We start from the raw sequence: 19,958 nt of genomic DNA on the forward strand, positions 1-19,958 counted from the left end.
CCAGGTAGACAGAGAAAAAGATTCAAGGTTGTGCTCAAAGATTTCTTAAGAAGTCCAACCTCCTTACGACTGCAGGGAATAGAAACATAGAAACATAGAAATTAGGTGCAGGAGTAGGCCATTCGGCCCTTCGAGCCTGTACCGCCATTCAATATGATCATGGCTGATCATCCAACTCAGTATCCCGTACCTGCCTTCTCTCCATACCCCCTGATCCCTTAGCCACAAGGGCCACATCTAACTCCCTCTTAAATATAGCCAATGAAGTGGCCTCAACTACCCTCTGTGGCAGAGAGTTCCAGAGATTCACCACTCTCTGTGTGAAAAAAGTTCTTCTCATCTCGGTTTTAAAGGATTTCCCCCTTATCCTTAAGCTGTGACCCCTTGTCCTGGACTTCCCCAACATCGGGAACAATCTTCCTGCATCTAGCCTGTCCAACCCCTTAAGAATTTTGTAAGTTTCTATAAGATCCCCTCTCAATCTCCTAAATTCTAGAGAGTATAAACCAAGTCTATCCAGTCTTTCTTCATAAGACAGTCCTGACATCCCAGGAATCAGTCTGGTGAACCTTCTCTGCACTCCCCTCTATGGCAATAATGTCCTTCCTCAGATTTGGAGACCAAAACTGTACGCAATACTCCAGGTGTGGCCTCACCAAGACCCTGTACAACTGCAGTAGAACCTCCCTGCTCCTATACTCAAATCCTTTTGCAATGAAAGCTAACATACCATTCGCTGGTCTCTGGTTGATCTCTGGTTGATAACGAATCAGAGTGGAGAAGGAGCATTTGGGATGGCATCAAGAGCCTTGAGCCCTTGCACCAGCCCTGGGTGAAGTTTGGAAGGATCACAGCACCTCACAAACTACCATCCACCTCCCTGCCCACACTTGTGCTTTCCACATTCAATTCATTGAACACTTTGGAACCCACAGAGCCAGAGAGGAGGCAACTTATCCTTGTTCTCGAGGGACTGCATAAGAAAAATAATATATAGTGAACACTGTAGCCTCTGATGTTTGAGGATGATTAAGCTCCCAATTATGTTGAATTCCATGTCAAATGCTGATTCATCAACTGACTGCACAACATTAACAATGCTGTTATCTAGAAGAAGAGAATATATTAATGGGTGATCTGCTTATCAAAATTTGCACACATCTGATCAAGGCCACTGCATGGGCGGAAATCGCTTTTAAAACATGGGTTTTAAAACATCGCTTTTAAAACTTCATAATTCATTACACAATGAGGCCTGACATCTAGGACAGGGATCGGCAACCACGGCTCGTAAAAAAAAATCATCCGGCCCGCGGCCGTTTTGTTTTTCAATTAGTTTTCGCAACCTGGGAAGTGCAGCCACTCCCGGGGCACGCAGGCGACCTGGGCGCTACAGCCACTCCCGGGCCACGCAGGCGACCTGGGCGCTACAGCCACTCCCGGGGCATGCACGCAGGCGACCTGGGCGCTACAGCCATTCACGGGGCACGCAGGTGATCTGGGAACTGCAACCAGACCTGGGAGAAGCGAGCCGACCTGGGAACTGCAGGTCCTTTGGCCCACCGCAATCACCCCGTACACGAGCACCTTCCGGCACCGCTGGACTATCAGCAATTTACAATTTACCGAAGCACTTAACCTACAAACCTGCACGTCTTTGGAGTGTGGGGCAGGCGAGCTGACCTGGGCGCTACAGCCAGTCCCCACCAGGATTTTTAAAAATCAGTGTCATTTTCACCTTGAACTGATTTTACAGCCCAGAAACTGCCCTCTGCTAATGTGCCTGATCCATACCAGTCTCTTCCCATCTCACTACATGTCCTATCGCAGACCCATCTATCCGTTTCACTCACTTATACTTCATCAATTTCCTTTTCAATGATTTTCTCACCCAGTCCACACATTGGTTGGTTCCACATTCCAACCATTCTCCTGAGCAAGGTTGTGTTCCTGAATTACTGGTTGGATTTATTGCTGACATATTTATGGGCCCTCATTTTGAATGCCCTTGCACGCCCTTCTCAGTGTCTCTCTTGTCAAATCCCCTTCATAATTCATTACCACTGCCTCCTGTTTTCTACAACAGCTGTAACTTGAAAAAGTACTGACAAATAAAGTCCTCAAAACATACTTCCCTCCCAGTTAATATTGAAGAGCCATGACCACGTCGGCAAGACACCAAACCAGATGAGTTTTCCTGGTGATCCTCTCAGTTAAAGGCTTGAGTTAGAGGAAAGGAACTGTGAAGATAGGATAGACAAATCCAGGCTAGACTGACATATTTCTGGAACAATATGGAAGGCATGAGAGTAATAACAGTGATCAAGGGACGGTGGTGGAATGGGAAGAGGAGGTATTTTAAAAGTGCTTCATGTATTGTGCTGCAGGGGTTACTGAGGCAGCTGGTGCTGTTACCGGGATCTGATGCCACCCCAAGGATCTGTCCAAGTCACACTCCCAGACTAGCAGCAATCTCCATCCCGAAGATACTGACGGAGCTCCCGCTCCGGCCCTTGGACAACGACATTTTGAAATACCCATACGGTAAGGAGGAGTTATCGGATCAAGTACTGTTTCTTCATGCACGTGGGATGAGTTTGTTCCGACTGGGGATTGGGCGTCCATGGACACGGAAGACCTTACAGATTGCAACTGAGACGACAGGTACATGCACCAGCAAGGGCTGGAGGATGTCACAGGTCACAGGTCACTGGGTCCATAGACCTACTCTCTAGCAATAAAGACGACAATAGTTCTTGACATCCTGCCTTAGATAATCGAAAATTAATTCTTCCCCAGCGAGAAATGTGGTTAAGATCATTTTCAGGTCATTTTGCATCCCTCTGGAAATTTGACTGATTGTGAGTGGATCTTGCATCCCAAGCGCAATTTCTACTTCAGGTCGAAGGGATAATGCCATTCCCCAATGCATTATTCCCATTCAATGCTCCTTACGGAGCACTCCAGGTCATTTTGGACCATTTCAGTTTCAGTTTAATTTTATCATCACGCCAAGGTACAGTGAAAAGCTTTTGTTGCATGCTAACCTGTCAGCAGAAAGATTATACATGATTACAATCGATCCATTTACAGTGTATAGATACATAAGGGAATAACGTTTAGTGCAAGCTAAAGCCAGCAAAGTCTGATCAAGGATAGTCCAAGGGTCATCAAAGAGTATATAGTAGTTCAGCATTGCTCTCTGGTTGTGGTAGGATGATTCAGTTGCCTGAAAAGACTGGGAAGAAACTGCCTCTGAATCTGTGTGTTTTCACACTTCTATACCTTTTGCCTGATGGGAGAGGAGGAAGGTGGCCAGGGTGCGACTCGTCCTTGATTATGCTACTGGTCTTGCCGAGGCAGCGTGAGGTATAAGTGGAGTCAATAGAAGGAAGGTTGGTTTGTGTGACGGTCTGGGCTGCATCCACAATTTGCTACAATTTCTTGCGGTCTTGGATGGAGCTGTTCCCAAACCAAGCTGTGATGCATCCTGATAAAATACTTTCTATGGTGCATCTGTAGAAGTTGGAGAGAGTTGTGGGGGACATGCCAAACTTCCTAAGCCCTCTAAGGAAGTAGAGGCGTTGGTGTGCAAACCAACAGTTGAACTACAGTTACAATTACAGTTGAACCAGGGAGCACAGGGACAATGTGGTCTTCATATTACAACACACTGGTGCCAGGGAAGTAAGTCAATTACTTATCTTCATCACTTGGATTAGTTCCATTGACATTCCCCAATCTTCAACATTCCCATCCCAAATTACTGAAGGATTTAACTATGTAAATAGTAGATGCATTGTTTTCTAGAACTGGGTGAGTTCCCATAGATTTGAAGATGACACATATAATCCCACTGTTTAAATACAAATGGAGAAGGAAGACAGCAAAATACAGATCACTTAGCCGGAAAAATGCTGGAGGTTATTCGAGGATGAGATAACAACATTTAGAAAATATCAATGGGAATTAGCAAAGTCAACATGGAAATCATGTGTGACAAACCCAATGGATTTTTGTTTTGCAAATATAACTGATAGAATAGATAAGGGAAATTCAGCAGATGTGGTTGAGTTGGATTCTCGGGAAACTTAAAATGATAGTGCATGAAGTTAAACCACAGGCAATTAGGGTTAATGTACTGGCATGTATTAAATATTGTCTGACAGGCAGGAATCAAGTCAAGTCAAGTCAAGTCAAGTTTATTTGTCACATACACATACGAGATGTGCAGTGAAATGAAAGTGGCAATGCTCGTGGACTTTTGTGCAAAAGACAAACAACAAAACAACCAAACAAATTATAAACACAATCATAACACATATATTCTTTTACATAATAAATAATGGAAGGAAAAACGTTCTGTAGAGTTAGTCCCTGGTGAGATAGGCGTTTACAGTCCGAATTGCCTCTGGGAAGAAACTCCTTCTCAACCTCTCTGTTCTCACCGCATGGCAACGGAGGCGTTTGCCTGACCGTAGCAGCTGGAACAGTCCGTTGCATGGGTGGAAGGGGTCTCCCATGATTTTATTTGCTCTGGAGTTGCACCTCCTGTTGTATAGTTCCTGCAGGGGGGTTAGTGAAGTTCCCATAGTGCGTTCGGCCGAACGCACTACTCTTTGCAGAGCCTTCTTGTCCTTGGCAGAGCAATTCCCGAACCAGATGGTAATGTTCCCGGACAAGATGCTTTCCACCGCCGCTGCGTAGAAGCACTGGAGGATCCTCGGAGACACTCTGAATTTCCTCAATTGCCTGAGGTGGTAAAGGCGCTGCCTTGCCTTACTCACGAGTGCTGAGGCGTGTGATGCCCATGTCATATCCTCAGAGATGTGGACTCCCAGATATTTAAAACAGTTCACCCCATCCACAGGATCCCCATTTATCCTCAATGGAGTGTACGTCCTCGGATGATGTGCCCTACTAAAGTCCATGATCAGCTCCTCCGTTTTTTTGATGTTCAAGAGAATCGAAGACTAGGGTTAAGTGTGTCTTTTTTGGGAGGAATATGATAACTAGTGGGGTATCAAGGGACCAGTGGTTGGGTATCTGCTATTATTCCTAGAGGTAAGCAATTATAGGAAAGTATTATTTCTCAGCTCGTTGATGACTGTAAACTGGGTGGGATTATGAACAAGAGCTTTCAAAGCATCTTAGACAAATTGATGAGTGGTCTAAAACATGGCAGATGCAGTATACAGTGGATGAGGGGGAAAAAAAGAAGATTGCATATTATTTAAACAATGTTAGATTTGGAAGTATTCTCAGACTTTGCTGCTCATATTTCCTTTGGCAACCTGTAAAGAATATTCAGGGTTGCTCCGGGTCATTATCGCTTTCAATAACGTTCAGGAAGTCTGTGGGTCTGAGTCATGAAGCTGTTTCACTCCCAGAGACCAATTGCACTTACCATGCGGCACTCCCTCACTGTAGGGTATTTTAAAGGCCGCAATATCTGTGGCTATGCCCATCCCTATCTGTGTCATCTTCAGGCCTGTGTTGTTTGGAGCTGTCTACATTCCTCAACTCTGACCAATTGATCGCCAGTGTTTTTATTTGCCTCCCATTTGCAATGTGCCTTCAGCTGCCCAAACCCTAGGCTCAGGGATAACTCCAGCACTTTTCCTCCTAAAAAAACCCTAAAAACCGTCATTTCTGTGCTAATTTCTCAAGCGGCTGGCTAATAACATTTCCATGAACTATCTTGGGTTATTTTACTTTGCTGAATGTAATGGATAGATATATATTTTACCTGACATAATAGCATTTCTTTATAGCATTAGGGTTTTCATGGAAGTTTGATACCAATGCTGCAAAATTCAGATTGATTGTTCCAGTTTTGCAAAGCAATGAATGAATTTGGCAAAGCGATGAAAGGTGTTTGGCCCTAAAATGGTATTTAGAAACAAAGAAACATAGAAAATAGGCGCAGGAGTAGGTCATTCGGCCCTTCGAGCCTGCACCGTCATTCAATATGATCATGGCTGATCATCCAACTCAGTATCCTGTACCTGCCTTCTCTCCACACCCCCTGATCCCTTTAGCCACAAGGGCCACATCTAACTGCCTCTTAAATATAGCCAATGAACTGGCCTCAACTACCTTCTGTGGCAGAGAAATCCAGAGATTCACCACTCTCTGTGTGAAAAATGTTTTCCTCATCTCAGTCCTAAAAGATTTCCCCCTTATCCTTAAACTGTGACCACTTGTTCTGGACTTCCCCAACATCGGGAACAATCTTCCTGCATCTAGCCTGTCCAACCCCTTAAGAATTTTGTAAGTTTCTATAAGATCCCCCCTCAATCTTTTAAATTCTAACGCGTACAAGCCGAGTCTATCCAGTCTTTCTTCATGTGAAAGTCCTGACATCACGGGAATCAGTTTGGTGAACCTTCTCTGAACTCCCTCTATGGCAAGAATGTCTTTCCTCAGATTAGGAGACCAAAACTGTACGCAATACTCCAGGTGTGGTCTCACCAAGACCCTGTACAACTGCAGTAGAACCTCCTTGCTCCTATACTCAAATCCTTTTGCTATGAATGCTAACATACCATTCGCTTTCTTCACTGCCTGCTGCACCTGCATGCCTACTTTTAATGACTGGTGTACCATGACACCCAGGTCTCGTTGCATCTCCCCTTTTCCTAATCGGCCACCATTCAGATAATAAATTTGAAGTATGGACACGTTCACTGGGTAAAATGCAGCAAGTGAGAATGCAGAGATTGCCCAGCGGACATGTGTTGGGCAGGCGGATATGACATCAGTCAGCATGCAGTGCCACCACTGTCATTTCAAAGGGCAGCACCCCAACAGGCATGCTCTCTCAGCTTCTTGTCTGAACATTAACCTAACTACAAGAAGAATGGGGTGTGCAGTGAGTGCTTTTCCCATCTGAATCCCAAAGAGAAACAATGATAATGACACCCATGTTTCAGGAGCTTATTTTATTGAGTTTAGTTGAACGTCACGTGTACCAAGGTACAGTGAAAAGCTTTGTGCGTGCTAACCAGTCAGTGGAAAGACAATACATGATTACAATCGAGCCATCCACAGTGTACAAATACATGATAAAGGGAATAACATGAATAACATTTAGCGCAAGATAAAGCCAGTAAAGTCCGATCAACGATAGTCCGAGGGTCTTCATTAAGGTAGATAGTAGTTCAGGGCTGCTCGCTAGTTGTTGGTAGGACAAGCATTTTTTAAATTCTTTCACTGTTCCAGTCGCAAATGCAACCTTAGAGCATAGCAAAGTGCGCTCAGCAGCCCACACACTTTAGTGAAGTGCACACACTAGGAAAGCAGTGCTGCTGCATGTAGTATGTCTCTTTGGGAGCTCACTGCCTGAATGTCATTGCATAAGCCTAGAGTCACACAGGGCGTAGAATTAGAGAGATGGAGTTGAACGTCAAGATGAGTCACTTCCCCCAGGATAGCCGGGTGTAATGTTACACGAATAGTCATTCAGGATTACAAACTAATCACATGGAGTTGGGAGTTCAGATCCCACAACAAATCATTTGCATTCCGTTCATTAAATAAATCTAAAATTAATAAGATAGTGACGTTAATAGCTGTCAGGTTGATGTAAGAAGGAATGGTTCACTATTTTTCTTTGGCACAGAGATCCAGCGGCTTGCCCCATTCCAACCTACATAACCCAAAGCATGTCAATTATTTTTATTTTAGAAACCAAATTTGTATGTCATTCACTTGTTGTTACACATGGACACAGGCTGTTTTTATAATTTGAGAGTCTATCAAAGAACTGATAATGGAATACTAGTGTCCAGCGGATCTGGGGTGACGGAGGAACTGAAAGAAATCCACATTTGGCAGGAAATGGTGTTGGGTAAACTGATGGGACTGAAGGCTGATAAATCCCCAGGGCCTGATGGTCTGCATCCCAGGGTACTTAAGGAAGTGGCTCTAGAAATCGTGGATGCACTGGTGATAATTTTCCAATGTTCTACAGATTCAGGATCAGTTCCTGTAGATTGGAGGGTAGCTAATGTTATCCCACTTTTTAAGAAAGGCGAGAGAGAGAAAACAGGGAATTATAGACCAATTAGCCTGGCATCGGTGGTGGGGAAGATGCTGGAGTCAATTATAAAATATGAAATAGCGGCACATTTGGATAGCAGCAACAGGATCGGTCTGAGTCAGCATGGATTTACGAAGGGGAAATCATGCTTGACTAATCTTCTGGAATATTTTGAGTATGTAACTAGGAAAATGGACAAGGGAGAGCCAGTGGATGTAATGTACCTGGACTTTCAGAAAGCATTTGATAAGGTCTCACATAGGTGATCAGTGAGCAAAATTAGGGCACATGGTATTGAGGGTGGAGTGCAGACATGGATAGAAAATTGGTTGGCAGACAGGAAACAAAGAGTAGGGATTAATGGGTCCCTTTCAGAATGGCAGGTAGTGACTAGTGGGGTGCCGCAAGGCTTGGTGTTGGGACCGCAGTTATTTACAATATACATCAATGATTTAGATGAAGGGTTGCAAAGTAACATTAGCAAATTTGCAGGTGACAGAAAGCTGGGTGGCAGTGTGAACTGTGAGGAGGATGCTATGAGATTGCAGGGTGACTTGGACAGGTTGGTTGAGTGGGCAGATGCATTGCAGATGCAGTCTAATGTGGATAAATGTGAGGTTATCCACTTTGGTAGTAAAAACAGGAAGGCAGATTACTATCTAAATGGTGTCAAATTGGGAAAAGGGGAAGTACAACAGGATCTGGGGGTCCTTGTTCATCAGTCAATGAAAGTAAGCATGCAGGTACAGCGGGCAGTGAAGAAAGCAAATGGCATGTTGGCGTTTATAACAAGAGGAGTTGAGTATAGGAGCAAAGAGGTCCTTCTGCAGTTGTATAGGGCCTTAGTGAGACCACACCTGGAGTTTTGTGTGCAGTTTTGGTCCCCTAATTTGAGGAAGGACATTCTTGCTATTGAGGGAGAGCAGCGTAGGTTTACAAGGTTAATTCCTGGGATGGTGGGACTTTCACATGCTGAGAGAATGAAGCAGCTGGGCTTGTATACTTTGGAGTTAGAAGGATGAGAGAGGATCTTATTGAAACATACAAGATTATTAAGGGTTTGGACACGCTAGAGGCAGGAAACATGTTCCCGATGTTGGGGGAGTCCAGAACCAGGGGTCACAGTTTAAGAATAAGGGGTAAGCCATTTAGAACGGAGACGAGGAAACACTTTTTTCTCACAGAGAGTTGTGAGTCTGTGGAATTCTCTGCCTCAGAGGGTGGTGGAGGCCAGTTCTCTGGATACTTTCAAGAGAGAGCTAGATGGGGCTCTTAAAGATAGCAGAGTCTGGGGATATGGGGAGAAGGCAGGAACAGGGTACTGATTGGGGATGATCAGCCATGTTCACATTAAATGGCAGCGCTGGCTCAAAGGGCCTATTGTCTATTGTCTTTTGAAAGAATAGCAACAGAAGATAGTCGGCTCCAGGATATTCCCCTGAGAAACTCCTGTAGCAATGGTCAATGGTTGCCATGAATCCTTATTCCAGCACTTTGCCTTCTACAATTACTCCAGCACTTTGTATTCTACAATTACTCCAGCACTTTGTTTTCTATGCAAGATTCCAGCATCTGCAATTCCCAGTGAGTCTGAAGAAGGTCCCGACCTAAAACGTCGCCCATCCATGTTCTCCAGAGGTGGTGCCTGATTTACTAACTTCCAGCACTTTGTGTTCTACACAAGATTCCGACATCTGCAGTTCCTTGTGTCTCTAACCCACGGCAATGTGGTTGATTCATCTCTGGACATCCATTTGGCTGTAACGGAACACTATGAGAATCCATGGAAACTAGATGAACTGTTAAAGGGTGGTCTTAGAAGGGGCAAACACACAACCAACCAGCTGATCATGCCAGCTCCTCCTGCAGGAGTGCTGTCCCACAGACTAGCCAAGCAACAGTGGCTCAGTATCATAACCATCCCAGATCCCTCCATCCCCATTCATGGCTTGTTCTCTGTTCTGTAGGATAGACATTGAAGAGAAAGTGGCATCATGCCTTGGCATGGACTATGGACTTCACGATATCTCATTACATCATCTAAGATGGAAAGGGTGCAGAAAAGATTTACAAGGATGTTGCCAGGAATAGAGGGTCTGAGCTTTAGGGAAACGTTGAGTAGGCTGGGACACTGTTCCTTGGAGCGCAGGAGAATTAGGGGTGATCTTATACAGGTGTTAAAAAATAATGAGATTAATAGATCAGATAGATACACAGAGTCTCTTGCCCAGAGTAGGTGAATCGAGGACAAGAGCACATAGGTTTAAGGTGAAGCAGAATAGATTTAATAGGAATCTGAAGGGTAGCTTTTTTACACAAAGGGTGGTGGATGTATGGAACAAGCTGCCAGAGGAGGTAGTTGAGGCCGGGACTATCCCATGTTTAAGAAACAGTTAGACAGGTACATGGATAGGACAGGTTTTGAGGGATATGGACCAAAAGTGGGCAGATGGGACTAGTGTAGCTGAGACATATTGCCGGTGTGGGCAAGTTGGGCCGAAGAGCCTGTTTCCATACTGTATCACCATGACGTTATGATTCTAAGGTATGGACAATGGGGATCTGCCTGTGAACTACTCTCTTTGACTCAATGTGCAAGATACACAGATTATCCTGGGCCGAGGGGAGATTTCATGTGCTCAACAACACCAGCACTGTCCACGTTTCCCTCGTTGTAAAGGTCAAAGCAGATTGGGCTGAGATGGGTGATGAGAGATCAAACCTAGTCCTACATATGGCAGCTTAACACAAGACATCCACTCTCGAATTGTGTGTGATACATAGTTTAGATTCAGTTGAAGGGCCAGAGCTGCTCAATTCAATTTGGTTTACAACCTGTAACTCTGCGGGCTGGCATACCCCTCATTCAACATCAACATGGGGCTACCAGGTACTAAACCATGACAGATCCAACAAACTCTCCCTTCTGTGATTCATTCACTTCATGTGTTAACGTGTAATCTCTGAGCGCACAGAGACAGCAAGGAGATATGGTTACAGTGCTCAAACCTGTTTTGTCCAGAATAACTCATGTTATAAATAAATGTATATTTATTTGATGTTGCACTAAATGGGCCTGTTAAGTTGTTGCAAAAATGAATTCCATTGGTAAAGTCCCAGTATGAAGTGACAATTAAACATTCTTGACACTCTTGACCTTCCCTAACCACGTCCCTGGCCAAATGTCTTTTAGACATTGTTTTAGACATGAATGATGCCATAAGAAATAATGAGTAAAATGTCTTATTTCTCTGTTTCCCTGTCACAGTATCTCTTCGCATGGTTCAATGTCACATTTTCTCAGATAACACTCTTGCAAAATACTTTGGAATCTTTCATTATATTAGAGGTGCACTGAAAATACAACTATCATTGTTAATGACAATGTGAACATAGGAAACTAGATGGTAAACAAGAATACATGGACATTTTGTAGTACACAGGTGGTGCATGTATGAAACAAGCTGCCAGGGGAAGCGGCAGAGGCCAGTACAATAATACCATTTAAAATACATCTTGGTCTGCATGGATGAGTTGAGCCAGGGGCCTGTTTCCATGCTGTGTTAGTCCATTACTCCATTTTGATGTTGTAAGAGATAATCTGGAAATACCCAGCAGATCAGACAACAGTTGTAAAGATCAAAGTATAGTCAACGTTTCAGCTGATGACCTTATTTTTACAGTTGAGACACACTTGAAAAACAAACTAAGTTAACAAATGTTTGAGAAAATATTCACTTACATTTTTCTCAGTGGATAACTTTTAGAATCATAGTTACAGTAGATAGGATGAAAAGCAGCCTTTTCACCCAGCAAGTCCATGCCTACCAAATTGCCCACCTGAGCTACTTCCATTTGCTCGTATTTGACCCGAGCACTCTATAAACCTTTTCTATCCTTGTGCCTGTCCAAATGTATTTTAAACAGTGTAATGGTATCCACCTCCACCACTTTCTCAGGTAGCATATTGGCTCGCATGAGAACAGTTTTGATGACTTGTTCCCGGTTGCTGTCAATGTTGCTCTGACCTCCTTTGTCTTGAATTCAGAAGCAGAAGTGAAGGTGACGGTGGGGAACCATCCTCCCTGCACCGAGACTCAAGTCAGCCGCCTCTGGTTTGATGTCTTCAACAAAGGCTTCTTTATTTGCGATGGGAAGAATTGGGTATCAATCTCAAAAGGTAAGAACAATTTAGAACAAAATAGAGAGAGTACAGAGGAGATTTACTAGAATGTTGCCTGGGTTTCAACAACTAAGTTACAGAGATAGGTTGAATAGGTTAGGTCTTTATTCTCTGGAGCGCAGAAGGTTAAGGGGGGACTTGATAGAGGTCTTTAAAATGATGAGAGGGATAGACAGAGTTGATGTGGACAAGCTTTTCCCTTTGAGAATAGGGAAGATTCAAACAAGAGGACATGACTTCAGAATTAAGGGACAGAAGTTTAAGGGTAACATGAGGGGGAACTTCTTTACTCAGAGAGTGGTAGCGGTGTGGAATGAGCTTCCAGTGGAAGTGGTGGCGGCAGGTTCGTTGGTATCATTTAAAAATAAATTGGATAGGCATATGGATGAGAAGAGAATGGAGTGTTATGGTATGAGTGCAGGCAGGTGGGACTAAGGGAAAAAAGTTGTTTGGCACGGACATGTAGGGCCGAGTTGGCCTGTTTCCGAGCTGTAATTGTTATATGGTTATATGGTTAATTTGTATGAAAGGAACTGCTGCATTGCTTGAAGTGTTGCCTTTTCTCAACGCTGTCAATAAAACTAAAAGGGTACACAAAGATCTAACTTGTTTCTGAATGTGCCTAGATGGTGCACAACCATGAAGTGCCACATTGATGCCAAATAAAACAGCCACAGTAACTCCTACAAACACCAATCAGATACTGAAGAAGGGTTTTGGCCCGAAACGTTGCCTATTTCCTTCGCTCCATAGATGCTGCTGCACCCGCTGAGTTTTTCCAGCTTTTTTGTGTAACCAATCAGATACTAACCAGGCCTTCTGTTTTCTGAAGGGTTTGTTTAATATATCTTGATTGCGACACATTCATTGCTCTTGTTTGAAATAGTGTCACAAGATCTGACCCTCATGCAAATCCTCGTGATAGCACTGACTGGCATTTAGTTTCTCATTTGGTCAAAGGCTTCTGTGTAGGTAATCCACTGTAGCGAGAACCCGGATTTTATTGGCAACCTTCTGGAATAGAACCTGAAGCACAACTCTCTGACCCAAAGGCAAAGGTGTGGCAAAATGAGCCACACCTGAGCCAAATCTGAGACTCAACTTTACACTTTAGACTTTAAAGATACAGCACGGAAACAGGTGCTTCAGCCCACCAGGTCCGCGCCGACCTGCGATCACTCCATACATTAGCACTATCCTACACACAAAGGATAATTTACAATTTTTACTGGTCAATTAACATACAAACCTGTAATTCTTTGGAATGTGGGAGAAAACTGGAGCGCCCAGAGAAAACCCATGGTGGTCATATGGGGAACATACAAACTCTGTACAGACAGCACCTGGAGTCAGGATTGAACCCAGGTCTCTGGTATTATAAGGGAGAAACTCTATCATTGTGCCACCATGCAAACCACTAGTTCCAACTGAATTAGGGCCAGGAGAAACATCGTAGTACCATGCTGCACTGAACTCCTTTGTTGCCTTTGAGTATTCAAGAAATCACCTCCAAAGCTTTCACTTCCTGTTGAATCTTTTACTTACTTTGATTCCAGAAGCATAGAAACATAGAAAATAGGTGCAGGAGTAGGCCATTCGGCCCTTCGAGCTGCACCACCATTCAATCTGATCATGCCTGATCATCCAGAATCAGTACCCCGTTCTTGCTTTCTCCCCATAATCATTTGATGCATTAGCCCTAAAAGCCATATCCAACTCTCTGGAATACTTCAATGAATTTGCTTCCACTGCCTTCTGTGGCAGAGAATTCCAGAGAAGCAGGCCCCCATTTGGCTTGGTTACTTCAGCATGGGTTTAATTTTAAAAAATGAACATTTTTCTTAATACATATAGAAATTGAGGTATCCTGTAAAACAATGTTTAGAAAATCTCACTGATCTTTAATTAAATGAGACAGTATTTAAACTGAAATTAAGAGAAATACAAAGGTAGAGAAGTTGAAACTGGGAAACTACTATACAAGTCACAAAGCTCACATCCTGTATCAAGCACTCAACCCCCATCTCTCAGGAGATGGACAGAATCCCAAATCTCACAGGTCTCCAGCTCTTCACCGGTGTGCTACGGATAATGAAGGGTCAGAATGGAGCAGATACAGGCAGCCAATGTACACAGAGTAAAACACCACAAAGAGCAGTGAAATAATGACCAGATCACCTTTCCTTTATGAAACCATCTGAAGGATAAATAATGTCTAGACCCCTAAACAAAGTCTTAATTGACATAGTGACATGGGATTATTTGGACTCTCCTGAGGTACTCCATTTTGGCTGGTTGCTTTCCATATTTTTGATCCTTCCTTGACTGCAAGACGGGAAACAGGATGATTTAATTATTCCAATTTATTCCTATAACCTTCAGTTGCATTCCTGGGCAGATATTTAATTTTGTTTCTACTAAAAGAAGTTTTAATTGCTCCCACGTTGACATCCTAATACCCTTTCTGGTTACTATTGTCCCAGGTTCAAATACTTTCTTCTCTTCTCTGACTCTGATTGACACTCAATAATGGTTGCCTTCATGGGTCCCTGCTTCTGTGCTGATGGTTTAAGATAATTGGGACTGCAGTTTATTAAAATGACAGTACAATAACTTGGAATTAAATGTTAATCAACTGGTCAAAGAGCGAGGTCTAAAGCATAACCGTAAAAGAGAAGGGTGAGGCGAAGATGGACGTAATGTTCAGGGGAGTGAATTCTAGAGAATTGGAACTAGGCAGCTGAAGGCATTGCCAGTGATGGAGTGAACGAATTGGATAAGTGGCCAGCATTGGAAAAGTGCAGACATGCTGGAGGATTGTAGATAGATATTAGAACAGGAGTGGCTGAAGAGTAATTTCAGCAGAAGACCAAAATTATTGCCATCAACCATGTGTTTGTGATGTGCCAGCACACAGAGGCTACAAGGCATGCACAGTCACACCAAACTCTGTGCAGGACTCTTGAGACAATGGTCTCAAGTCATTAGAGCAGCACAGTGGCACGGCGGTAGAGTTGCTGCCTCACAGTGCCAAAGACCCGGGTTTGGTTCGATCCTAACTAACCGTGCTGCCAGTACGGAGTTTTTATGTGCTCCCTGTGACCACCTGGGGTTGCTCTGAGTGCTCCAGTTTCCTCCCACATACCAAAGACATGCATGATTGTAGGGCATTTGGCTTCTGTAAATAGTCCCTAGTGTGTAGGACAGAACTAGTGTATGGGTGATCATGGTTGGCTATGGCCTGTTTCATCACTGTATTTCTAAACTGAACTAAGCTGAACAGAATTCTACCAGGTAAGTGAGCCCCGTTGAGGGCTGCCTTGGTGTCAGTTAACGGGATTTGCCATACCACTATGGTTGGGGAGCTTGAGGCATTATCTTCTCTTGGTTGCTCCTTTTACGCATCAATATAACAGATTCAAATCCTCCTTGCATGAGATGATCAACATAATTTGCCTGACATACCTAGCCTCACTATTTTTGTCCAACACCACTGAGCACCCTGTTATTGACTTACCCCCCACAGGTTCCTTGCCTTAAAGACCGTCATCACTTGAATCAACACCTGAATGAGTTGCTTGATTCCAAGCCTACCTGGTGGATGCTAGTGACCTTCCTCCTCCATGATCCTCAATTCCAACCCCTATGATACCCAGGCCCTGTCTTTATTGCCATCTGCCCTAGTCTTTACAATCACATTCTCCAACCCCCATGATCGTGTGCTCCAATGTCCCATGACAACTACCCCAACCACTACATCCAGTGCCATTATTTGCTTGAACCCTGTCATAGTGATTTTCCCCAAACCTTTACGATCATCTGCCCCAAATCTCGTAAACGTGTGTCTGAATCCCACCCTTGGTCATTTGCATGTAGTCATCTATCCCAATTGCTCATCAGATGATCGGACATCTTTCCCAATCCTCTCTGTGATTGACTCCAAACACACTCATGTCCAAATTCACTTCCTTTGTGAGCTCCACTCTTTACAATGATGATGGATTGAGGAGGAAGTCATTTTCTACTTGATTCAACCCTGCTCTTCATGCCGGTTATCGCCTTGAAGCTTGCCTACAGCAGGCCAGGGCAGGCCAAATTTTGGCAATCCCTGTTGTAGAGGTTGGTGTTGGGAATCAGGCTATATGACCCATTGAGTTGATGCCCAATCTCAGATTCAGATTCAAGATTCAGATTCAGATTCAGATTCAATTTTAATTGTCATTGTCAGTGTACAGTACAGAGACAACGAAATGCATTTAGCATCTCCCTGAAAGAGCGACATAGCAAACGATTTGAATAAATAATAATAAGTGTCCGGGCGGGGGGGGGGGGGGGGGGTGGTGATTGGCAGTCACCGAGGTACGTTGTTGAGTAGAGTGACAGCCGCCGGAAAGAAGCTGTTCCTCGACCTGCTGGTTCGGCAACGGAGAGACCTGTAGAGCCTCCCGGATGGTAGGAGGGTAAACAGTCCATGGTTGGGGTGAGAGCAGTCCTTGGCGATGCTGAGCGCCCTCCGCAGACAGCGCTTGCTTTGGACAGACTCAATGGAGGGGAACGAGGAACCGGTGATGCGTTGGGCAATTTTCACCACCCTCTGCAATGCCTTCTGGTCGGAGACAGAGCAGTTGCCATACCATACTGTGATGCAGTTGGTAAGGATGCTCTCGATGGTGCAGCGGTAGACGATCTCTAGGTAATCAATCCACAATATTCCTGCACTTATTTCCCTGCGACCTACCCTTTCATGTACGCACCGACTCCACTCAAATTCTCCTGCCCCACAGCTTTCAGCCAATTAATCTACCACTGAGCATATTTTTGGAATATGAGATGAAACCAAAATATCTGGGGTGAAACACAGAGTCACAAAGTACATGCAAACTCTGCACAGACAGCAGACAGAAGTCCAGAAGATAATTAAGGACACAAATGTTTAAATTGTAAATTTGTCAGAAGTTAATGGTATGAATAAGCAGAGAGGTAAAGGGCAATGATCTGTTTAAGATGCAGGTTATTTATTTATTCCTAATAGTGCTTCTGCCAGTAAATTGGGAGTACACCAAACAAAGCCAATTCAAGCAGAAAGTGATTGATTCAAAGAGCAAAGGAATCTATGGCAATTGATCCCAGTAAAAGAATAGCATCAAATCACCTGAAAAAAAGCAGTAAGAAGAAGATAGTTGTGTTTTGTGTATCATCAATCTCCATTATTTAGAGCAGTTTTAACACCAAGGTTGAATGACAGGGGGATTACCCACTCAGCTCCACTGGGCTGTTACGTTGTCACTATTTGAGAGGCAGACTTTAACTCGTTCATTCGGGCAATTTACATCTACAAATTGAAGATCAAGGAAACCCATGCCTGGCCCATATAAGAATCAACAGGAATCACTAGGCTCATCTTTCTGCAGTACTGTTAAAAGGAGCAGTTTGCACAATTAACACTATGTCAAAATAAATGTGCCATTGTTTATCTATAATTTTCTAGGTATATTGCTAACAATGGTTAAAAAAATGGTGACACAAATTGGGCTTCCTGCCAAAGTCTGGAAATAATTACTTTGTGGGTTGTTAAACTATCTCTTAACACAGCCCTAGGATCTTAAGATGTTACAATTCGGCTTAACTTTGAGGTGAATATTTAAATGAAATCCTCTGAATGCAACCTGCATGCAGAAACAACCAAAACTTTGAATTGTGGCTTTTCTTAAAAGCACCAGCCCAGCTCTGTGGATTAGGTGGAGAGCTTTTGATGATGGAACTGGTTGGATCTATTGGATTACACGGAGAAACCAGTGTTGTGTTTGTGCAAACACATGGACACACAGACCTGGGGCAGGGTATCGAGCCCCTCTAAATGGGCCCATTTGTTATTTAGCCCAACAGCTATCAAAGTGCCAGTAGGGGCTTAATGGTGTGGATCTTCTTTCTGAATCGGAAAGCCATGGGTTTGTGCCTTTCTGCTTCAGAGGCAAGAGCACATTGGCGCAGTTAGCAGAGCTGCATCCTCACAGCTACAACTAAGGTTTAATCCAGTGTTGTGTGGAGTTTATTTGTTCTGCAAGGGTTTCTCCTTTTTTTTAAATGCAAAATGCTTTTAGTCAAACAAACACAGAGTAGTAACAAAAGCAAGACTGCCATTGGCAGTTTATAAACAAACAGTTATCAAATTAAAACAATTAAGACAGAGAAAAAGAAAAATAGAAAACAATGCAAATATTCAGTACATCAGAAAGTACTTGGGATTGAGGGAATTAACGTTTCACACTAATGGTTTTACATCGGGACTGCGGTGAAATTAATTATTGGCAGTGCGACCAAAGGTCAGCAAATGTGATACTGTTGACTTTGTGTCACTACAAGAGGTAATTTTCAACTCTAATCTGGCCACAACTTTCTCCTGTATTGTGGGATTTGCATTAGCACATGGATTACATTTGATAAAAGAGCACAAACAATCTGCTGAAGAATTGTCACATTTTGGGTCAAAACCCTTCATCAGGACCCAAAATTTAGACAACCTTCCCCCCCACAGATGCTGCTCGACCCGCTGAGTTCCTCCAGTACACTGTTTAATGCACCAGATTCAAGGATCTGCACTCATTTTATGACCTCCTGTCGTCAAGAAAGGCATCATATAAAGGTCACAATCTCTTTTCTTTTGAATTCAACTATAGTTGAAACAGTACCACCTTAGTAATTCATATCTTGCCTTATTTAAAATGTGAAATGGCCGGTTGATTTAACTGGCAATATTGGCATCTCACCAGACTTTGTTTGGATCTTCCCCAGCTAAAAAGAGACTTGATTATGTCGAAGATTATCAAAATCTTGTCACCAACTCGGAAACACTTGATGTTGAAATATTTGAAATCCCCAATGTTGGGCTCTTTGCTGCCACAGCCAATAAGAAGCCTCACCCCGGATCGACAATTTTTAAGTGGTTGAAGGGAAAATTTGAACCGTATCAGAACATCACAACATATGAAGCCCAAGCATGGAAACACTTCTCCATTGGTCCTCAGGTACATTAGAATAAGAAGCAAGAATTAAGTTGCATGAATTCAAATAACGAAAGCTGGTTCTTTAGTGATGGACCTCAACAACTAACACTTATTATTTTGGTGCTACATCCCAGCATGAACTGGCTATAGGTAGACTGAGCTCTTTTCCTTATTTTGAACCGATTACAGTGAAAGATGTGAGATGTAATACATAGATAAATTTGGTGAGATTGGAAATCAATCGAAGAGTGAAGAGTGGCCTACATCGCTGAGGAAGGATATACCTGTAATAGAGGGATATACCTGTACTGTTAAGTGACTCTGTCCTACATCACATCCCAAGATACTGCCATTCACTGTGAAGGTCCTGCCATGGTTTGACTTCCCAAAGTGAACCCCCTTGCATTCCTTAGCCCACTTGCCCAGTTGCTCACAATCCTGCTGTAACTTTTTTGTTAACCATCTTCACTGTCCATGATATTGCCTACTTTAGTGTCATCTACAAGCATACTAATCAGGCCTTGTCCATTCACATTCCTATGGTTGATGTAAACCACAAACCGCAATGGATCTGGTACTGATCCCTGAAGCACGGGCTTCCAATCTGAAAAACTGTTTTCAACCACCACCCTTTCTTCCATGAAGCCAATTCTCTATCCAATTTGCTAGCTCTCCCCGTATCCCATGTCATCTAATCTTACAGAGCAGCCTACCATGCAGAACCTTA

General features: G+C 43.5%; 1 protein-coding gene across 1 annotated transcript in view; it reads left to right on the plus strand.

Annotated features, from left to right (window-relative positions):
- LOC129698944 (thrombospondin-type laminin G domain and EAR repeat-containing protein-like) overlaps positions 1 to 19,958 on the plus strand; it is a 60,337-nt gene that overhangs the window by 14,191 nt on the left and 26,188 nt on the right. The window contains exons 5-7 of the mRNA XM_055638432.1: positions 2,388 to 2,544; positions 12,093 to 12,224; positions 19,020 to 19,252. Coding sequence (XP_055494407.1) covers positions 2,388 to 2,544; positions 12,093 to 12,224; positions 19,020 to 19,252 — 522 coding nt within the window. The remainder of the gene's footprint in view (positions 1 to 2,387; positions 2,545 to 12,092; positions 12,225 to 19,019; positions 19,253 to 19,958) is intronic.

Source organism: Leucoraja erinacea, chromosome 7 (assembly GCF_028641065.1).
Source record: "Leucoraja erinacea ecotype New England chromosome 7, Leri_hhj_1, whole genome shotgun sequence".
NCBI classification, from domain to species: Eukaryota; Metazoa; Chordata; class Chondrichthyes; order Rajiformes; family Rajidae; genus Leucoraja; species Leucoraja erinaceus.